The sequence below is a fragment of the Protomyctophum bolini genome (genome assembly GCF_963924005.1).
Source record: "Protomyctophum bolini genome assembly, chromosome: 20".
In the NCBI taxonomy this organism is placed as follows: Eukaryota; Metazoa; Chordata; class Actinopteri; order Myctophiformes; family Myctophidae; genus Protomyctophum; species Protomyctophum bolini.
In genome coordinates, this window is record NC_137881.1 from 10061577 (window position 1) to 10081453 (window position 19877).

Genomic DNA, 19877 nt, shown 5'->3' on the forward strand with positions numbered 1-19877 from the left:
AAATGTGCACAGTATCCGGTCCTTAATAGCATCCTTAATTGGTGGCCTAACACTGGGATGGGCATCGGACCCAAGCGCGTGGTATTGGTGGTGCTCTATACTCCCCCCCCTGACGGACCACAGTGGCTGTGCAGCTAATTGCTCTATAGCTTGAGACGGAGCCTCTCGCTAATGATTAGCAGTGACAGACTGCCAGTCAGGAAGCGGGGGTAGAGATGTGAGGAGAGAGGCAGATGGATTGGAGGTTGGAGGGTGAGGGGGCGGGAGGGGGGGGGGGGATGTGAGGCGAGGCGAGAAGAAAGAAAGAGCAGGAGAAAATGAGGAGAGAGAGCGAGAGAGAGAGAGAGAGAGAGAGATGTGGAGGTGTTTGAGAAAGACAGGTGGTGATGAGGGCCGCTTTGTGAGGAAAAGAGGCAACGCTGGAGGAGCTGCAAAATAATAATACTAAAAATAACAAAAGAGACAGAAGCGGTTGTGAACCCAAGGGGAGACGGCAAACAAAAGGAAAGGAGGCGCTCGGGAAACGAAGATCGCAACGGCGGTGGTGGCGGTGTGTGGGGGCGGGGGGGGGGGGATGAAAGTGACAATTTGTCTCCTCAAACCGCCCACAGAGCACTGCAGCATAATGTCCAATTTATGCTCCGTCGTACAACGGCGTGTGCCGGGGAAATAGCAGATCCATAAGCTCACAGCGGCTCGCCACCGTGGCGCGTTACGGGCTTATAGATCTACTTATTTCCGGGACACACGACACACGACACCGGCGCGCGACACCGTATAAATCAGCCTTAATCGCATTCCCCACACGCACTCAGCGCAACGCCGGGGCAATTAGCCTGGGTGGCTACGCCACATCCGAGACGCCGCAATAGGCAGGGATGATCTCCTTTGATGCCGTTTTGCCTCCAAATTCGAAATGTCAGGTAATCAGACGCAGCAGGGTTATTGTGCGGGAGATAATCGACATTCAATATCCCATTCTGGGCGGGAACGCCTCTTGGTGTTTCAAGCATTATGTTCTACTTTAGCTATTTTTGAAAAGTCGTGAAAATGTGGCACAAATCTTGGAATATAATATATATTTCAGAGCGAACATTTTTTACTAAAATATTGGCTTCTGGGGGGTCCCTGGAACTACATATTTTGAGATGGGGGTCTGTGGCCCAATAGAGATAATTCTGGGGGTCCTTGACATGAAAAAGGTTGAGCGCCACTGAATTTTTTTCAGTACAGAATGGGATATGCATGATGCAGAACCTGACATTTTGGAATTCTAAAAAAAAACAACAATAAAAAAAAAAAGAAAAAGAAAGGGGCAGGAAATGAGGAATATGAGACTGGAGGGAAACATCACACGCCACACATGGTTTGACACAAGCAGGTGTGGAGCTGTGACGTGTGAAACAATACATAGCATTGAGGCAGACTTTGCACCACCAAAAACAATCTTGAATTTATTTGCCAACTTGTTAAGGGGTGAAGACAAAGAAGCTTCAGTTTCTTGAAACGACAAATTGCCCCACTGCAAATTCCTGACAAAAATATCTCTTGGAAGCACACATCGGGGGGGGCCCAGTGGGCATTGCGCTTAGAGATATAGCGGTATATGCAGTATGCACTTGTTATAAATACCATACCACACATACAAAGGATCTCGCACGCCCGCATGCCGAGACGGCAGCAGAAACGCGTTGTCAAAGCCTCTATACCCCCACTGGGCCCAACATTATTATAAGACATGGCATGCTGCGATGGTGGGTGCTGTGGAATGACATCCCCATCTCCCCAACTCTCCTATTTCAATCCTACCCTCGGCCTGTCTCGGATGGCAGAAAGGAGTGCATTATCACAGTGAAAAAGGATCTCCCAGCCCTTAACAACCCCCCCCCCCCCCCCTTCCTTTGAGTGCGGGCCAGCGATCACGGAGTCTGAATGCGTGCGTTTGTGTACGTACACTGGCGTGCGACTAAGTTGAACTTACGCGTGCATGCGCCTCACATATAATACATGCATGTGTATCTGCCTGACTCCACACACACACACCGGTGAATTTGAAAGGGGAAAAGGAGGGGACGGGTGGGGTGGGCGGTGGTTCTGCCGGGGAATGTACACCTGCAATTTTCACTTGACATAGTTGGTCTTTTGTAGTGTCTCTTCCTGACCCAATCACACTGAAGGATCTCTGTGGGATTTTTGAGGGCGGAAGGGGGGGCATTTTCTACCTACTCCAATGGGCATCTTAACCGTGATGTTTTCTCTCACCTAATTGGGACGAGACCAGTGGTGGACAGTAACAAAGAACATTTTCTACATTATTTTTGTATCAACTTTACTTGTGTGGTTGGATCTTTGTATACACATGACCTTCACTCCACTGCATTTTTAGGAAGGGGAAAAGTCTTAATAGATTTTTGAGCAGTGTCTAACGGTACTGCTCCAATGACTGGTTGTGTGTGTATGTCTGTATCTACGTCTGTCTGTCTCTTTGTCTATCTGGGGTACGAGACAGCTGCAATACCGCTGGGTGACCTACAAAGTGGCACTGTTGAGCAGCCCCACTGTGGGGTTGAGAACTTTGTGTGTTGAAACCTTGTATGTAATAATAAAATGTGGAAAAACAGGCGATCTACAAGCTCACAACACGACGCGTTACGAGCTCGTAGATATGCCATTGTCACTATTTTTGTGCAACAATCTTGTATGATGAAGAATGGCACACATTTGTATAAAAACAAGTTAATGGATGTGTGATTTCTGACCCGACAGCAGCGACATTCACAGCAGAGGACCAGTGATGCATCTCTCCTGTGTCCACCATTTAGAAACGGCTGCATCGCGTAAACAAAGCTCAGAAAGGCCTTGAAAATCCATACGGCAGAAAGCGACTAACAGTGAGGTAAAGGTCATATTGAACGTCCAAATGGCAATAATTCATTGGCTTCTTTATCTTTTCTGACATGTGGTCCCTTGGTGTGATGGTGCGTGTGCGTGCGTGCGTGCGTGTGCCTGCCTGCCTGCATGCCTGCCTGCGTGCATGTGTTAACAAGAGCTTGTGATGTTTTGGACATGCATGTATGCAGGTATATAGCGTTGGTGTTTGCATACACCTTAATGTGTAGCATTGCACACTTGACAGACCAAAATGAAACACACACAACAACCCCCGTGTAACCATTGTACGGCTATGGGAATTGTAGGCGTCATGACGTTGGTCAAGTCATCACTAGAGGTGCTGTACTGTATGTCAGGCACTAGTGGTGCATTTGACGCGTACAGTGCTGCGCATGCGCTATATGATGCGCTCCAGCCCCCCCATACGTAGGGGTGGAACCAGCTCATGCCTGGTGCGTCTCCGCACACACACACACACACACTCTCTCTCTCTCCCTCCCATGGGCATGTGAGGAGCCTTAAGCAACGAGCAGGCCTACAGGGCCCACGGCCCTCATGGGAGTTCAGTCGGCGGGAGGTGGGAGGAAGTGGCAGAGGGCAGGGTGATCCATCAATGGATTAAATTGACGATCTCTGCGGCGGCTGACAGCTGGATTGTGGGAGTGAGGGCACACTGTATGCACAACACACACACACACACACACACACACACACACACAGGCTGCAGAGCACTGGATAGCAGGTAATGAGTGTTATGAGCATGAGGGCTGGGAAGAACGATAACGAGAGAAAAGTGTGTGTGTGTGTGTGTGTGTGTGTGTGTGTGTGTGTGTGTGTGTGTGTGTGTGTGTGTGTGTGTGTGCGTGTGCGCGTGCGAGCGTGTACCTGTCGATATGCAGCATGTGTGTATGTGAGGTATACAGTAGTTACTATCCTGTATATTACTGTATATAACCCTCAGCCCGTATACATATACACCAGTCACCACTGCCAGCCAATGCACGACTTCCCCCGGGTGCTTTAACCATGCACTGCAAAAATCTCAAGTGACAATTTAACTCCAGAGGTCCATTTGAGTATACTATAGAGCTACACTGTAACTCTCTCTAAACCTTCCTCATTCCTCTTATTCTAATGAGCACAATTAATAAGGAAATGGAACCGTTTCCCGACGGAGGGCGCAGTTCTCCCACAATGGAGGCCGTCTTTTGTCAATAGCTGGTATTGAATTCCCCCCCGGCCGGGGCAGGCCACTAGGCCATATCGAAGGCCCGTCTCCAGTATCCCTCCTTGACACTCCACCCCAAAACACCCCCCCCCCCCCCTCCCACCCTCCACACCTTTATCGCTCCTATCTCTCCTATCCTCTCCTCTCTTATCCTTGAGGTCCCGTGGGCTAATCTGTGCCACAGTAACATTTGATCCTGCACCTTTGCTCCAAATGCAGACTTTACAATACTCAGTATATCGATTCACCCAGTCGAGAGCGGGCGCTTCTCCAGCACGCCTCGCTTATTCGACGAGAGGGAAAGATGGGGGGAGAGGAGGAGGGGGGAAGGAGATTGGGACGGAGAGAAAGAGAGAGAGAGAGAGAGAGAGAGAGATGCAGACTGTGTTGCTGCTAATTGGTTGGCTGCTTTGGTGAACTTTAGTTTGAGGCAAATGTAATTAGGGCCAAACCTTAAGGTTTTTTTTTCCACACTTGGTAAGAAAAAGAAAAAAAGCTTGAGTGGTAAATTAAAGAAAGAAGCGAGTGAGGGGAAGAGAGAGACTGAAAGAGAGAGAGAGAGATTGAATTGAAAGATTACTAATTAATCCCTTTTTTTCGTTTTCCCCATTGCTGGTAAAAGAAAAGGAAGCATATTGTTGGCTCAAAGTGTCCTCTGAGTCACATAAAAGGTATATCCGTGGCCATTGTTCTCTACAGTGGAGTAATGCCCCCAATTGTCCCTGTGAAATATATTCAGCCCACAGCAGAGGGCTATGATGAGTACAATAAACAGAGGACCTGCACTTGATTGGACAATGAGCTTGTCAATTTAAAATCCTGCTACTGTGTATACGTATAGGTGATGCATTTTTGGTTTGGGTAGCTCATTTTCAGCGTAGGGCGTCGTTACGCGTTTGATGTTTCGCATTACTGTAAATTGCCTTTTGGCTTTTGCTGTTGAAGCACAAAAGGGAACAAATAAAATAATGCAGCTCTTTGCCGTTTGTTGCTGCATCAGCGGCCTATAGCATGGCAGCACGTTATGCTAGCTCAAGCTGCTGTCTCAAGAGTGCTCCAACGGAAACATGACCGCCATGTCTCCATATCACACAGCAATGCCAAAACATTTAAGTAATAATAAAAATCGAATTAAAGCTGCCATAAAGCAATAATATGTCAAAATTGTAATGACCTTTTTATTGTTTTGGTATTCAGACAGCCAGAAATGGGTAGAACGCTCCCAAAATGACAAGACTTCTAGGAAACATCTTTGAATCCAGATTACGGCCCCTAGATGTGTCACAGAGACTACATTTTTTTGGGGAGCGTTTTACCCATTGCTGAATTATTTTAATCTGCAGAAGCAAAAACATTATTTTTAATCCCTGTATTATATGGATGATTGTCAGCAGACTGTGGTTAAAGAAGCCATACAAAGCAAGCAGGGCCCAGCCCCTATCAAATGTGGCAACCACAGATAGGGACACTGTAATTCATGTAATTAGGGAGTGTGTACGATGGCCGCAAGGCCTGGACATCAATCGCAGCCCACCACAGTGACACATCGTCATGCAGTAAGGCAACATAAAGGACAGCCTTGTCCCTGATCATACCACCCACGTCAATGAATGTGAAAAGCACATGTCAGAGACTGGGCTTATAGGCAGACGATCCAATAAAGCTCAGAGATTTGCATAAGCAGAGTGCATAACATCGCCGCGCGGCATGTTCTCATCAGACGACTTTTCAAAACACCTACTGTGTCCTCAGAATGCAAACATGTCACATTGTGTAAATGCATAGCGAGGATGAATCGGGATTTAGAAAACTTGGCATGGGATAAAACACGTACTGTATCTTGTCGGTGTACAATTTCCTACCATGGCCTTTTGAATAAAAGGAAGCGCAATTAGTTGCGGAAACCGACTAAAGCGTGGGCCTTCCATATTGTCCCGCTGCACATTTGCCCTCGCTTACACTCTCACGGCATGAACCGCCCACACCTCAAATTACTCCTCTGCCCTTGCCATTGGCAGAGGGGCAGAACAATGCACGCCCACCCTTGCTGCCCCTCGGGCTGGCACTACAGGTTAGCGCTGTAATTCTCTCTCCTTCCAGGCCTCCCGGGCACCGTACACGCATCAGCACGCCATGCGCACCCACACAAATTATGCAGCCCTAATGTAAACCAACATCCACCACCACTTGACCCCCGCTGTCAATATCTGTCCTCATTAAACACCATTGGGCCGGCCGCGAGTCCACTCTAAATGGCATCACTCGACGCTTACCAAATTATGCCTTTGGAACCCGGGTGGGTGGATACTAAGGGCCCTCTAATTCATTTATTCAGAAGATATACGTGGGGCCCCGGCGCGAACACCTATAAAACCTTCCAGGGGTATTTAACCCTGTGGGGCGAAAAGCTAGGCGCAATGCATAATGTTGCCGTCATTCGTTTCGCTCGGGCTGCAGTACTGACAGCGCCTTGGCAGCGGCAGGCGGTTGGCTACGGGCGCCACGAGCAGCCACTTTTCCACTCCTCCTGTATACAGTACCAACCAGCTATCGATTTGTTCATCATTACAGCAGAGCTTAAAAAGAGATGGAGATCCTCGTACCTCATGCGAGCATGCAATGCAAGACGGATGCATGTTGTTACTAGAGGAATTACACAAGCATCTAACATTTAATTTAAGTTAAAGGAATACTCGATTGCACAAACGCATTATTACTGTTGAAGCTATATAGTATTAATTATCATATTCACCGTTTTGTATTCATCACTGACAGTTTACATATGTTCATTAATAGTAATTGTTGAATTGTTGCACGCACGCACGCACACACACACTCAGTGTTTACAACCAGTAAGACGCCTGAGGGCGAGGTCGCGTGCACTCACGCACGCATGTGCCTCGTTCACAGCAGACTGCTGGGCGAGCGCTGGCGCATTGGCATGGGGGGTCAGATCAACATGGAATGAATTCCGCACTGGCCATATAAGGAGCATGTCTTGAGTGTACAGGGTTTGATGAGGTCAGATCAACATACAGTATAATAGATCTAAGGGTGGTAAAGGAGTCACAAACTGTACCGTCATGAACTATGGTCTGTGTACTTTTATTATGTAGTGATGCCCTAGTGTTTCCTGTTCTGCCTAGTGATGTATGTTTGCCTGTCTTGTTAGTCTCCCAGCCAATCCCAGTGTTGATTGTTAGTTCTGTTCACCTGTGTATTGTTATCCTGTGTCTACTTAAACCCTCAGTTCCTTGTGTTCCCTGCTTGAGTATAGATGTTGTTTATGGTGTCATGTTCCAGTCCTGTTCCTGTGTGTTTCTATCAGTGTTAATTTGACCTGCTCTGCTCTGCTCCTGCCTGTCTGTCTGTTCTGCATTTGGGTCCCAAGCAGGAACATTCTCTTGAGGGTACAGGGTTTGATGAGGCCGGGCTTTAATTTTCGGGCCTGTTGTCACGATGACCTCGGCACCATATAGGCCTGTGGGGGCTTGCCTGGGGTGACCCACACACACACACACACACACACACACACACACACACACACACACACACACAGGAAATGCTAGATTCCATAGTTAACTGCGACTTAATGTATATTCATATTCATTCATATATTCACTGACATTTACACTGTATTTATTTACAGACTGTACAGTATATACTGTATGGACACTCACTCGCTAATTCAGAAGATTCAGTGCAGATATAGTATCTGGGGAAAGCATCTCAGTATTTATTATTTATTTGTATTGATGTTCATCTTGGTTTGGTTCTTTGGTTCAAGAGTATTTCACCTGAAACTACAGTATTCATCTGATGACTAATGATTCATTCAAACGGGTCGATGCTTTTGATGCTTCATTGCAGTGCAACATTCTGTGTGGATGTAGCACCATTACTCATACATTGTTTTTCATACTCATACAAGTTTTTATTTAGTTTTTTTCTTAAAATCACCATTACTCCCATGGTTTAACTACTTTTCTCTGTGTTCATGTCAAGGCGTGGGTTTGTCCATGTTCAAATACAATGTCTATCAATTTGCCAGAGAATCACTGTTTACTTATTTGTATAGAACGGTATTTTGCTCCCCTTGTATGCCCACTTGCCCAGTGTATATTGTGGAAGTGACAATAAAATCTGATTGATTGATTGATATTCATATCCATAATAATAAATATTTCCCTGAAAAAACCTGCACTATCCACAATCTTCACACATATTTAATGTATTTGCTATATCTATATCAAAGCATTGAATCGTATCGTATCACCATAATGAACCAATATCGCCCATGTATCCTATTCGTATCGCGTCATTCGTCAACCATGTATCGCGATACGTATCGCATCGCTGTTAAGATACATCGTTACACCCCTAACAAGCACACATCACATAGTTTACGGCCCAAAATGATAATTCCAAAAAAGAAGTAGGTCACGTGAACTGACAATATTATGAGGAACTATCCGGAAACACTGTTACACGTGACAAAAAGCAATTTGCATTCAGCGGGCAGATAATGGAAGAAGTTGGCATCCAAGTGACAGCTGTGGAGGTGGCCCTGAGGGAGAGTTTAGAAATGAAGTAAATTCTCCCTAAACCGCAGTGCAATTTATCTGTTTTCAGTCACACTGACTGGCCTATATGGGAGGAAAAGCAGAACCTATTACCAATAAAAAGGAAATAGAGAGGCTTCTGTTCAAGCATTAAAATTGGGTTATTTTCAAGTCTGCCAGGAATACAATGGAAAACCATCCGCTACTAAAACTAGTTCACATTTCCTGTGGGCTGCAGAAATCACATCTTCATACTGGACCGGTAATGACTAATGGGTATAGAAATGAGCTACGAACACACTTCTCTCATAATGTGAAATAGCACGACTTAACCTGCACCTTTAAAAAGTAAATAAATAAATGACGTTATGGTTTCACAAAAATCTACGGATGTAAATTCTAAGGTTCCTCTCTGCCCTCCAAATGATGACAGGCAGCGTGTCCATCTTCTGTATAACGTACCGTATCTCTATAAAAATGAGTCTGTCATTGCAAATGAAATGGAATAGTGTTCATACTTAACACACATGAACCTAGAGGGGCACGCAGAGAGTGAAATTCTTCTTTATTTTTTTAGATAAAATAAAATGACACGGGCGCGCACACATGCACACACACACTTTGCTTTAGGCCCCACCTATGCTTTCTATGGCATAGGCAGCTCCCGGTAGGATCCGCCGGGAGAATCTAGTCGCAGCTTAGCGACATGAGACTAATTAATTAGAGCGACAGAGAGAGAGAGAGGAGGGTGTGTGTGTGTGTGTGTGTGTGTGTGTGTGTGTGTGTGTGTGTGTGTACTGTACATGTGTGCGTCAATTTAACAGACAATCAGAAATCAGCAGAGAGTGATCGACGTTTGCGCTACTGTATGCCGCATTAAAGTGGACTCGGCCCCAGACTTTTTTTTGTCTCCCTGGAAATAAAAACGTCTGTGTTTCCGAGGCTACAGGCACCCAGTCTTGGGAGTGTTACATTACAGTATGTGCTCACACAATCTGGCTTTGCCATTCATGTACTCATGGAACCAAAAACAACAGTATTAAAAAACAAAACGTCACATTCATACATAAATAATTAACCTACTGTGGAAGCATCCGCAAATTCATGCCTACACATTACACTGCATGATGATTGACACTCACTCAGAAAGCCAAACAAGGCCAGGCCATTCCATTCCACGCTTCAAGAGGTACCTCACAAGCAAAACAACACGCGTGTCTCAGACGGCTGTGGCTTCAAAGTTTCACCGCGACTGGAAGCAAAAGCTTGAGAAAGAAATTTGTTTAATTAATTAAGCAAATTAGGCAAATCCAGGGATGCCCTGGCAGATGGAGCCTTGAGGAGATTAATTAAGTGAGTCGGGCGCGGGGAACATTGAGACCGATACCAGACTATTGGCTGACGCCGTACGGTAGGCCAGCGCTAACATTAGCATACGCGTGATGGATAGCTCCAACTGCGCAGCGCAAGGTATTCCTACGGTGCGCGCACGCGTTTGCCGGCAAAGCAAGAGAGCGCTCCCGTCTGAATATTTGAGCGAGTGAGCAACAGCGAGTCACAGCAAAGTGATTGAGTGAGATGGGATGGGGTGGGGGGGTGCTTGTCATTTCGTGTCCATAGCAGGGTGGACCCTTGAATGTAATTGGCAGAGTGGTCAATTACCTAACGTCGTTCTGAGCAACAGCACAAATGCGTACACGTATGTACTGATCGTGTTGCACATCACAACCTCAGTCTACTGTCTGTCCACCGCTGGCACCTCCGCCCCCGCACACCCCCGCTCCATCGGCATAGCAAAAATAAAAAACTTCCATTTGTGATGTACTGTATGCATGCACTGGCCTGTGATTATGAAAGATGTTTCGCTATGCAGGCTTCGTGCTTCGGTCTCCTGGAGTGGTCCGTTGGGTGTCATCCATTACGCCGCCGCCTGTGTCTCTGATTCCACAGAATGGTATGAATAAACTAATCCATCCTGGGGCACTTTGCGCGCACAACAGAAAACATATGATGAATGTGCTGTTTAGCTGTGGGCCACGCATTTCCCATTGCTTTCCACTGTTATTCCATATTACCGTGATGAGGAGGATTCCTCCTCACTTGCATTTATTTTATTCCTATACTCACCAACAGTATCTCCGCTGACAAGTTAGTCTAGTCCTACATCCCTTCCATTTATTAAAAAAGGCACACACACAAGCACGCGCACGCACACACACACACACACACACACACACACACACACACACACACACACACACACACACCCTCCTGACCCTGTCAAGATGATCCCAGAGGGTCTGTCTCTTCAGTTTCCTCTCAGGACAAAACTATGCAACAGTCGAGTACAAGACTATGTACAAGTGAAGACTATAGGGCCAGCCCAGAAGGCAACTGCAGTAGTTGCTGAGAATGCACGACACGTTCAGTTGCACAGACTGTCAGGGCTTGATCCACTAAGATCTAATACACTATTATAGCACGGTGGGGATGCACAGTAACAATGCACAGACCTAGAGACTGATTCATAAAGCCTGCTGCTGGAATGAAAAGACTGGGGGGGGATTGAAATCATGACAAGTAGGAGGAGGAGATTTGGACAAATATTCATGGCATAATGCTTAGGTGAGCCGACCACACAAATTCGGTCTCTTTCTTGCAGCGTTGATTTCGTCGACTAATACGAAGACGAAAAATGTTCGTCGACTACCTTTTTTCACTGAGGAAAACTACATGGAAACTAAGCTATGACGACTAAAACTAAGACTAAATATATTGATAATTTCGTCAACAAATAAAAACTAGACTAAAACTGGACTGGACTAGTGAACAAGAGATCCAGTATAATTCATTTTACACTTGCATGCTGAAAATAGCAGATTTACAAGCTCACAACGCGGCACACTGCGATGCGTTGTGAGCTTGTAGATCGGCTATTTTCAGCAAGTGTAAAATCAACCATTACAACGGCATCAAGGCCCGCCAAAATACATTTTAGTCGACTAAATCAACTGTAGATTTAGTAGACAAAAATCTTATGATGTTTAGTCGACTAAAACTAGACCAACACTAAAACATTCCAGGTGACTAAAATGTGACTAAAACGAAAGAGACTACGACTAATACTAAAATCAAAATTTGCTGCCAAAAACAACACCGCAAGCGACTAATTCATAAAGCCTGCTGCTGGAATGAAAAGACTGGGGGGGGGTGTTGAAATCATGACTAGTAAAAAATAATGGTAGGCTACAACCACCCTTTTCCCTGATGAAGGCTTAAGCGCCGAAACGTTGGATTCATTTTTGTCTTACCTGCTGTCCTAATAAAATATTGGCATTGGCGTGTGCGGTACTGTGGTCACCCTCTTGTTTTTTCAAGATTTCCTCTACAGTTTTCTCCCGTGTGTCGGCACCGCTACAAGGACTCTGGTGTGCGTTAGCTTCTTTGTACACAGTAGGCTACAACCACCAGTCAGAAGGGTTATTCATGGCATAATGCTTAGGTGAGCCGACCAAACAAATTAGGTCATTTCTTGGTCTCCAGAAGATGCCTGGAACTTAGCCGACCAAACAAATTTGCTCTCTTTTGTTGGTCTCCAGAAGATGCCTGGAAGTGGCAGTCAGACACAACTGACCCAGGAGCAGCAAGTACTGCAGCCATCAGTACTATCACAGGGGTCGGCATGAAGTAAGATTGGCCTCGGGGCCGAATATAATTAATGGCTAATTTAAGAACCGGAACATGTGGCAATCTTTGCAATAATAAATGTGTTGCTATAAAAGTTAAGTGACTGCATAGGGCAAACCGATACAACCCAGTGTGTTACATCTGCAGATAGAAATACTACTGTGATCATATTGTACTACAGACCACATCTTTTTATGTGTTTTGACTTTTTTCTTTTTAATTAACTAAAATGTCCTCAAATTTAAGGAATGTTTTATCTGGAGACAGTCGTAACTCCTTTTAGATAAGAAACAAGATCTCTTTCATAGAACGGGAGCCGATTATTGTTCAAGGTCTTTTCGGGGGGAGAAGCGGTCCATTGTTTCAGGCATGTGAAACACAAGATTCTATTTTCACATGGATACAATTACGTTACAATAAGCATTCTTCGTGTACAGGTGGACGCTCGATTTGGACATTATAGCCTAAAATTTACGATATCTGCCTGACAGTCCCACGCATATTTAATATGCGTGGGACTGTCAGGCAGATATCGTAAATTATTTACAAGCTTAAAAGCCAGGCCAGATAGTATCGTCGCCTATTGCCTACCAGTGCACTATTGTATTAACGATTGCAATAAGCAGACAGGAAAAGAACGGAAATAGTTTTATCTTGCTGCAGCAGAAAAACTAAATTGTTGCATTACTCTGTGGACTCGGAGTCTACAAACAACTATTTTGGACTTACTTTGACATCCCATGTTGGACTAATGTTATTTGTAGCAAGATGTAAGAGCACCTTTGCAGCTGACAACTGACTAATGGAGCCAATATTCTCCACGAATCAAATCGATACAGGCAAGACACAAATACTATACAGGTCAGGTCCAAAATAAACACACTTAAATTGATTGTCGCATGTGTTGGATCACTGTGACACATGAAAACATTGTGACTGCAATGAATATTGTGCAGACTAAAGAATATGTGCTTTCGATTCATTTGGATTAATATAATGTTTGCGATAGAGAGGTCATTGATGACGTAATAAGTGGATTATTTATTTGAATAGCGAATGCAATATTCATATTATGTAATATTATATCTCATATGAGAGAGTAGTGCCAAATAGCAATAATACTTACAGTAACTGTACAGTTACTTTATTTGTAACATGAGTTATGCACGCACGCACGTGGGCGTGTGTGCACATGCGTGTGCGCGTGCATGCGTGCAAATGGTATGAACATTATGGCCTCCATTTTCGTCACTGCTAAACCCCTTATCCCTAAACTTCTTTGCCTTCTTTTACTATTTTGCTAAACATTTTTGAATAGTTAAAATCTACAAGCCATTCTACAAGCTCACAACGTGTCAATGTAGATTGTCAATGTAGATTGCTAGTTGAACTATTCAAAAATGTTTTTCAAAATAGTAAAAATAGGCAAAGAAGTTTAGGGATAAGGGGTTTAGTGGTGACGAAAATGGAGCCCTGTGTGTGAGGAAGGGCATCTGTATAAGAATGCTAACGCATATTGTGTTACACACCTCATGTGCATGCGTGCGCATGGAGAAACAAGGGACCTCTATGATTACCATCCCAAAGTAGGCCAGTATCCCCCTAGAGTACCCGCTCCCAACACTCTTAGGGAGATGCACACACAAAGACACGGCATGGCTTAACATCCCAAAATAGACATCACTGGCAACATCTGGCCCTGTCCGCGTTCAGCATCTGCAGCGTGTACGTGTACGGCCTGTTAAAGGGGATTGCTGCATCTCAAGACGACTGGGAGAGATAATCGAATTGGTTATGCAATGTAACGTCTTAATCGCGTGTTCAGGCAACATAGCCTACAGGAGGTTATAGGCAACATCTCAATATAGAGCAAAATCCCATGAGGAGAGTGCATGGTGGCAGGCAGAAAACCAGTAGTGGAAGAAGTACTCATATTTGTTACTTAACCTGTTAAAACCGGGAAAATATTTATTTGTTTATATTTAAGCGAACATTTTTAACTCGAATCTTTGCTTCTGGGTGTCACACTGTCCCTGGAACAAAACGTTTTGAGATAGGGGTCTCATTATTATTATTATCAAAAAAAGTACTCATTATGCAGAATGTCCGATTTCAAACATACTGTACAGTATATCACGGTACTGGACTATAATTACTGATGATTTGTTTATACAGATATTTGCAAAAAACAGAACGCATTGGATGCAGTAGATATGCTATTAAAAGAATATATGACTTCTGATTAATACTTTTGATAATCAATAATCTAAATCTGCAAAGTAGCTAGCAACTAAAGTTATCTAATAATTGTACTGCAGTAAAAAAAATAAGTACAATATTTGCTGCTGAGATGTAAAAAGGTTTTGGATGTAATGGGACCCAGAGGTGGTCTTTTAGATGGGTCCCAGGGTCATTTTATGAGTCCTACTTCAACGACGTTAAGAGTACAGTATTGCATCCCAGGATGGTTTTTAGTGAGCCTAAGGATGCAGGATGCAGGCTATTTGCATCACAAGTAGACTGTTAATATAAAGTATTAAAGATATGGAAATAGTCCAGTGAAGTAAAAGCACCTCAAAATTGTGCTCAAGTACACTACTTGAGTACTTATACACTGCAGTAACCTGATGGGTTGGTTGACGGGTTGCAAGGAGGATTCCAGCAGAAACAAACTGATTGTTTGGCTAGCGCCGATCCACAAAGCAGATGGATATGGGTTAGGAATAAACAATGAAACCCATGGTCAGTGGAGCAAAAGTAATGTGCACATAAAGACTGTGAGTGCAGGGATCAGGTGGGCGTGCGTGTGTGTGTGTGTGTGTGTGTGTGTGTGTGTGTGTGTGTGTGTGTGTGTGTGTGTGTGTGTGTGTGTGTGTGTGTTTATGTATACAGTACACAGTGCCGTAATTCACGTTAAAAGGTGTCAGAGCTCTCAGTGCAACCCTATCCCGGTGTGTGTAATTTGAGAGACAACTACAGCACTTTGCGGTTTAAATATGCAACCTATATATTGTGATCTCCCCACAGGTCTCTAACCAGGGAAGTAAATCAGCGTCAACCTCCTCCGTCCCCCGTGGATGCAGGAGGACCACAGCGACAGGCCCCGTGGATGCAGGAGGACCACAGCGACAGGCCCCGTGACACATGGCTGTCACCTGACCCGCTCCCAAAGAGCATTAAAGAAGAACTAATGGCGTCAATGTGGCTTATTGTTTTCATTAGTGCAAGCTAGCTATAGCCCACCCAGCATCCCCCACCACACCACCATGCACTCCTTAGGATATCACAGCACACACACACACACACACACACACACACACACACACACACACACACACACACACACACACACACACACACAAATAAGTGGGGGAAAAAAACAATTCAATTAGCTTCAAATCCCATACTAATGGTTTTAGCTGTGTAATTAGCATATTTATGGGCCATTGCCCCATTCCCAATACTGTGAACATCGAAACGCTGACTTGAATTTGACCCCCTCTGGCCTCCTACACGCACACGCACACACACACACACACACACACACACACACACACACACACACACACACACACACACACACACACACACACACACACACATCCTTCCACCTCCATCATTGACTTCTTTTAAATCAGAATTCAAATGCCTTAATTGACTTTACACTCCGCACACACGGCTAATGGGAGAGAAACCATGGAGGGTTCCTGTTCTTAACATAATGAGTGACACCATGAAAGCCTGAGAGCTTTTCTCCTCCCCTGCGATTCTCACTACTCTTAACACAACCCCCCCACCACCCACCCCACCCCCATCACCCCCACCACCCCCACCCAAAGAAATAGGAGAGGAAAAAAAGAAAAGAAAAGGGGAACCCAACGTACAGTTAATGGCTCTTTGATATTATACAGCCAGGAGAGTGAGCTCGAAGCCAAGAGAGACAGATCTAAAAATAGGAAGCCAGAGAGAGAGAGAGAGAGAGAGAGAGAGAGAGAGAGAGAGAGAGAGAGAGAGATTGAAGCAAAGAATGGAGATGAAAAATAGGGAGGAAAAGAAAGTTGAGTGGAGTTTGTTAAAAACCGCTAATTAGCGAGAGAAGCAGCAGCAGAGACACTGACTGAAGACTCAAGTACAACAAGGCTCCAGAGTGCAAGGCTTTTTATCATTGGCTGACAAAATGTAGAAAATTAAAATGGTGTGTATGTGGGTTGAGATTCAGCTATTGCTTCAAATCTCTTGCGCGCACGCACAGACACACAGACACACAGACACACAGACACACGCACACGCACACACACAACTGTGTGCCAGCTCCGGGGAGCCAGACTTACCCAGAGCGGCTGGTGCAAAGAGGCTGGCGAGGAGGAGCAGGCGTGCGGTCCACATGGCACCCTCCTCTAACCGCCCACTGCCCGATCTAGTCCCAGTAGAGGGGTCCGGTCAGACGATGCTGGCGTGAGCCACAACACAGCAGCACCCAGGGTTCCCGACACGCCCCCTCCACCGTGGGTCCCGCTGCACTGGCTGGATGACGGCGTCCGAAGCCTATCGGGGAGGGAACAGATAAGAACATTCTTCTGGTTAGGTCCAGCAGTGCATGTGAGGGTGGACTATTTGGAAACATGTGGCTATAACCAACAAAATGACTATTTTATTGACACTTTCAGAGACAAATTCAATTCATTATTAAAATCTAAATAATATATTAAAAAAAATAAGTGTGTGTAAAACATTACGACTATCAAGGCCCGCCAAAATACCTTTTAGTCGACTAAATCAACTGCAGATTTAGTCGACTAAAATCGTATGCCAACACTAAAACATTCCAGGTGACTAAAATGTGACTAAAACTAAATGAAAACCATTCAAGCGACTATAGGACTAAAAACTAAAAACAACAGCGTCAGACCCACACATGATGTCACAGCCCAGAGGCCAAATGGCCCCAAGGAATAATCACGATAACAACAGTGGACTGGCTTCTCGAGCCCACAATAAAGGCTGTCATGTAGTATTTGTGGAGCGCTGTGCCGTGTAGCCACCCAGGCAACCGCAGACCTCTACCGCTCCTTCTCTGAAGAAAAGGCACGTCTTAAATGCATCATTGTTTCATCATGCTCTCATTAGAGTTCGCGCGTGTTTGAAGTTGCGATGAAAGTGAAAGGGGTGAGGGAGCACATCCCTCCCGCACACAGCTCTTTGAGGAGACTGACCCCGTCCCACGTTCCTGTACAAAGGATATGAACCGTTGCCCTCAGGTAGACTCTGCTGGGTTCCAATTAAATACAGGAAAAGATATACCTGAATGTGGATACAAAGGTTTCATCCCTTGTCTCCTAAACCAGTGGTTCCCAAACTTTTTCATGTCAAGGACCCCCAAATTGACACTAATTAGCCCCGTGGACCCCCATTAGAAAATATATGCCAGGGACCCCCAATGCCCCCATAAGAGAAGGTTTTTACCGCTCTACAGTAGCAGTGATTTTTGACCATTTTAATTTCAAGTACCCCCAGTTTGACCTGAATTATAGGCTACGGACCCCCCATTTAATGGCATTTCTATCTCTGGGACCCCCAATGTGTATTATAAAATCAAAGTTAATTTAACTCTGAGAGTGTACAAATGGAACCAAATTGACCCATTAGGGTCCAATTGTCCATTTGTACACTCTCAGAGTTACAGACCCATAAAGGTCCATTTGGTTCCTAATTATCATTTAGCTGGGGACCCCCTGGAACTCTCCTCAAGGACCCCTGGGGGGTCCCCGGACCACACTTTGAGAACCACTGTCCAAAACTCAGGACACAAGAACCGTGTGAAATGAGGGGCCGTGTTGCATGTACTTGAATGCACTCATGTCTGCACTGTACTGCACTCTAATTGTATGTATTTTTTTTTTATGTGGCAGCCGTTATGTCCAAGGCAAATTTCCCTAGGGACAAATAAAGTCATCTTGTAAATTGTCACCCCTTGACAAACAAGTTGCTCAAGCTCCCATGTCGGCCAAAGCCACAGAGGGTGTGATCAACCACACACTACGACTGCCAAACCGCAGATACGCATTTATGGACGTCTGTTGTTGTCGTTCGCCCGTCGAAGTGTCACCTCCCCCCCACTGAGGGAGGGAAATGAACCACACATCATTGTGGTCCATGTGGATGACATGTTTCTGTATGTGAATAAGGAGACGTGCAGAGAGTGTTACAGCAACAGGGGCTGAAATCGCGTAAGAGGGCGCTTTTGGACAAAAATAGCAGATCTACAAGCTCACGCATGCTTGTAGATCTGCAAGCATGCGTGAGCTATTTTCAGGTCGCAACCCAGCACTCTTTATCTACTGGTGTACGACATGGATTTGTCCCAACGCAAAATGCTACGTTCCAAGTTCAGAAGACTTTTCAATTCTCCTGAATGCTGCCTTCCGCGGAATGGCATGGAAAGGAGTGGCATTTTTGCATCTCTTTCACCGTAAATGCTGCATTTATCGTCTGGAGAGGGCAGTTGTTTTACAGACGGGTACAAAGGGCAGGGGCTCAAGCCCCCTTTGATGTACAGTATATGTGTGCACGTCCCTGCATGCATGTATATTTTTGTTAGACCTGACGGTAACTGCCATCAGAGATCCAGCAGAATGTGAATGTATTTGGAATCAGAAATCCACTGATATATCAATCTATAAGTAATATAATGCGTTTATTTGTATGGGTTCGTTAGTTTATAGTGAAATGTTGTCAAACAGAAACGAATCAAATGGAATCGAATATATTTCAAGATTTTGCCAAACATAATAATCGTGGTCTAGGACTCTCCAAAATTGGGATCGGATCCAAGAATCTGGCATCACTCTAGCGTGATTTGTGAATGTAAGTACATGTGAAAATGCCGGAAAACAGCCCACACAACAAAATGGTTGCCATGGATACTCCCTCGGCTACATGAGTCAAACGTGTCTCTCTGACCTTGGCTAAGCTCATGAGAGCCTACTCTGGTGCACACCCAGACACCAGCGAATGACATCACCGACAAGCTAGTTAACATAAAATGTGTCTCGCGCATGCTACAGTACATGAGCCCGTGGCTGTTGTGAAAGATAACACTTGTGATGTGCCGATCGGTGCATTGTTCACTAAATACTACATTACAGAAGTTTATACATCTCCATGAGCTATTATGTAAAGTACGAACATACAGTCCTGTAGTAAGCCAGATGAGAGTCAATGATTATCCCACATCAGAACCATCTCATCATATTATGGTTAAGTATAAGCTTTGGTGATTCAGCAATCCAAACCCTCTGTATTATCTGGTATTGACCAGTATCTGGGGTAATATCTCTGTCCAAAATGAATGATGACATCCAAAGAGCGTGCCCAATACCAATGTCCCCTTGAAAAGGCATTAGGCATTCATTCCACTCACTACTGTAGGGAGATAACTCCATTGTAGGACGTCAGACAATCTGGTTACCAGGGGTCAAACCGCAAAGCAAAGGACAGCAGTGCCTACA

General features: G+C 45.0%; 1 protein-coding gene across 1 annotated transcript in view; it reads right to left on the minus strand.

The window, feature by feature from the left end:
* Positions 1-19877, minus strand: part of LOC308335713 (adhesion G protein-coupled receptor L3) — a 276097-nt gene that overhangs the window by 185431 nt on the left and 70789 nt on the right. Inside the window, exon 3 of the mRNA XM_080792874.1 lies at positions 16701-16914. Within this exon, the coding sequence (XP_080649000.1) occupies positions 16701-16755 (55 nt within the window). The 5' untranslated portion in view covers positions 16756-16914. The remainder of the gene's footprint in view (positions 1-16700; positions 16915-19877) is intronic.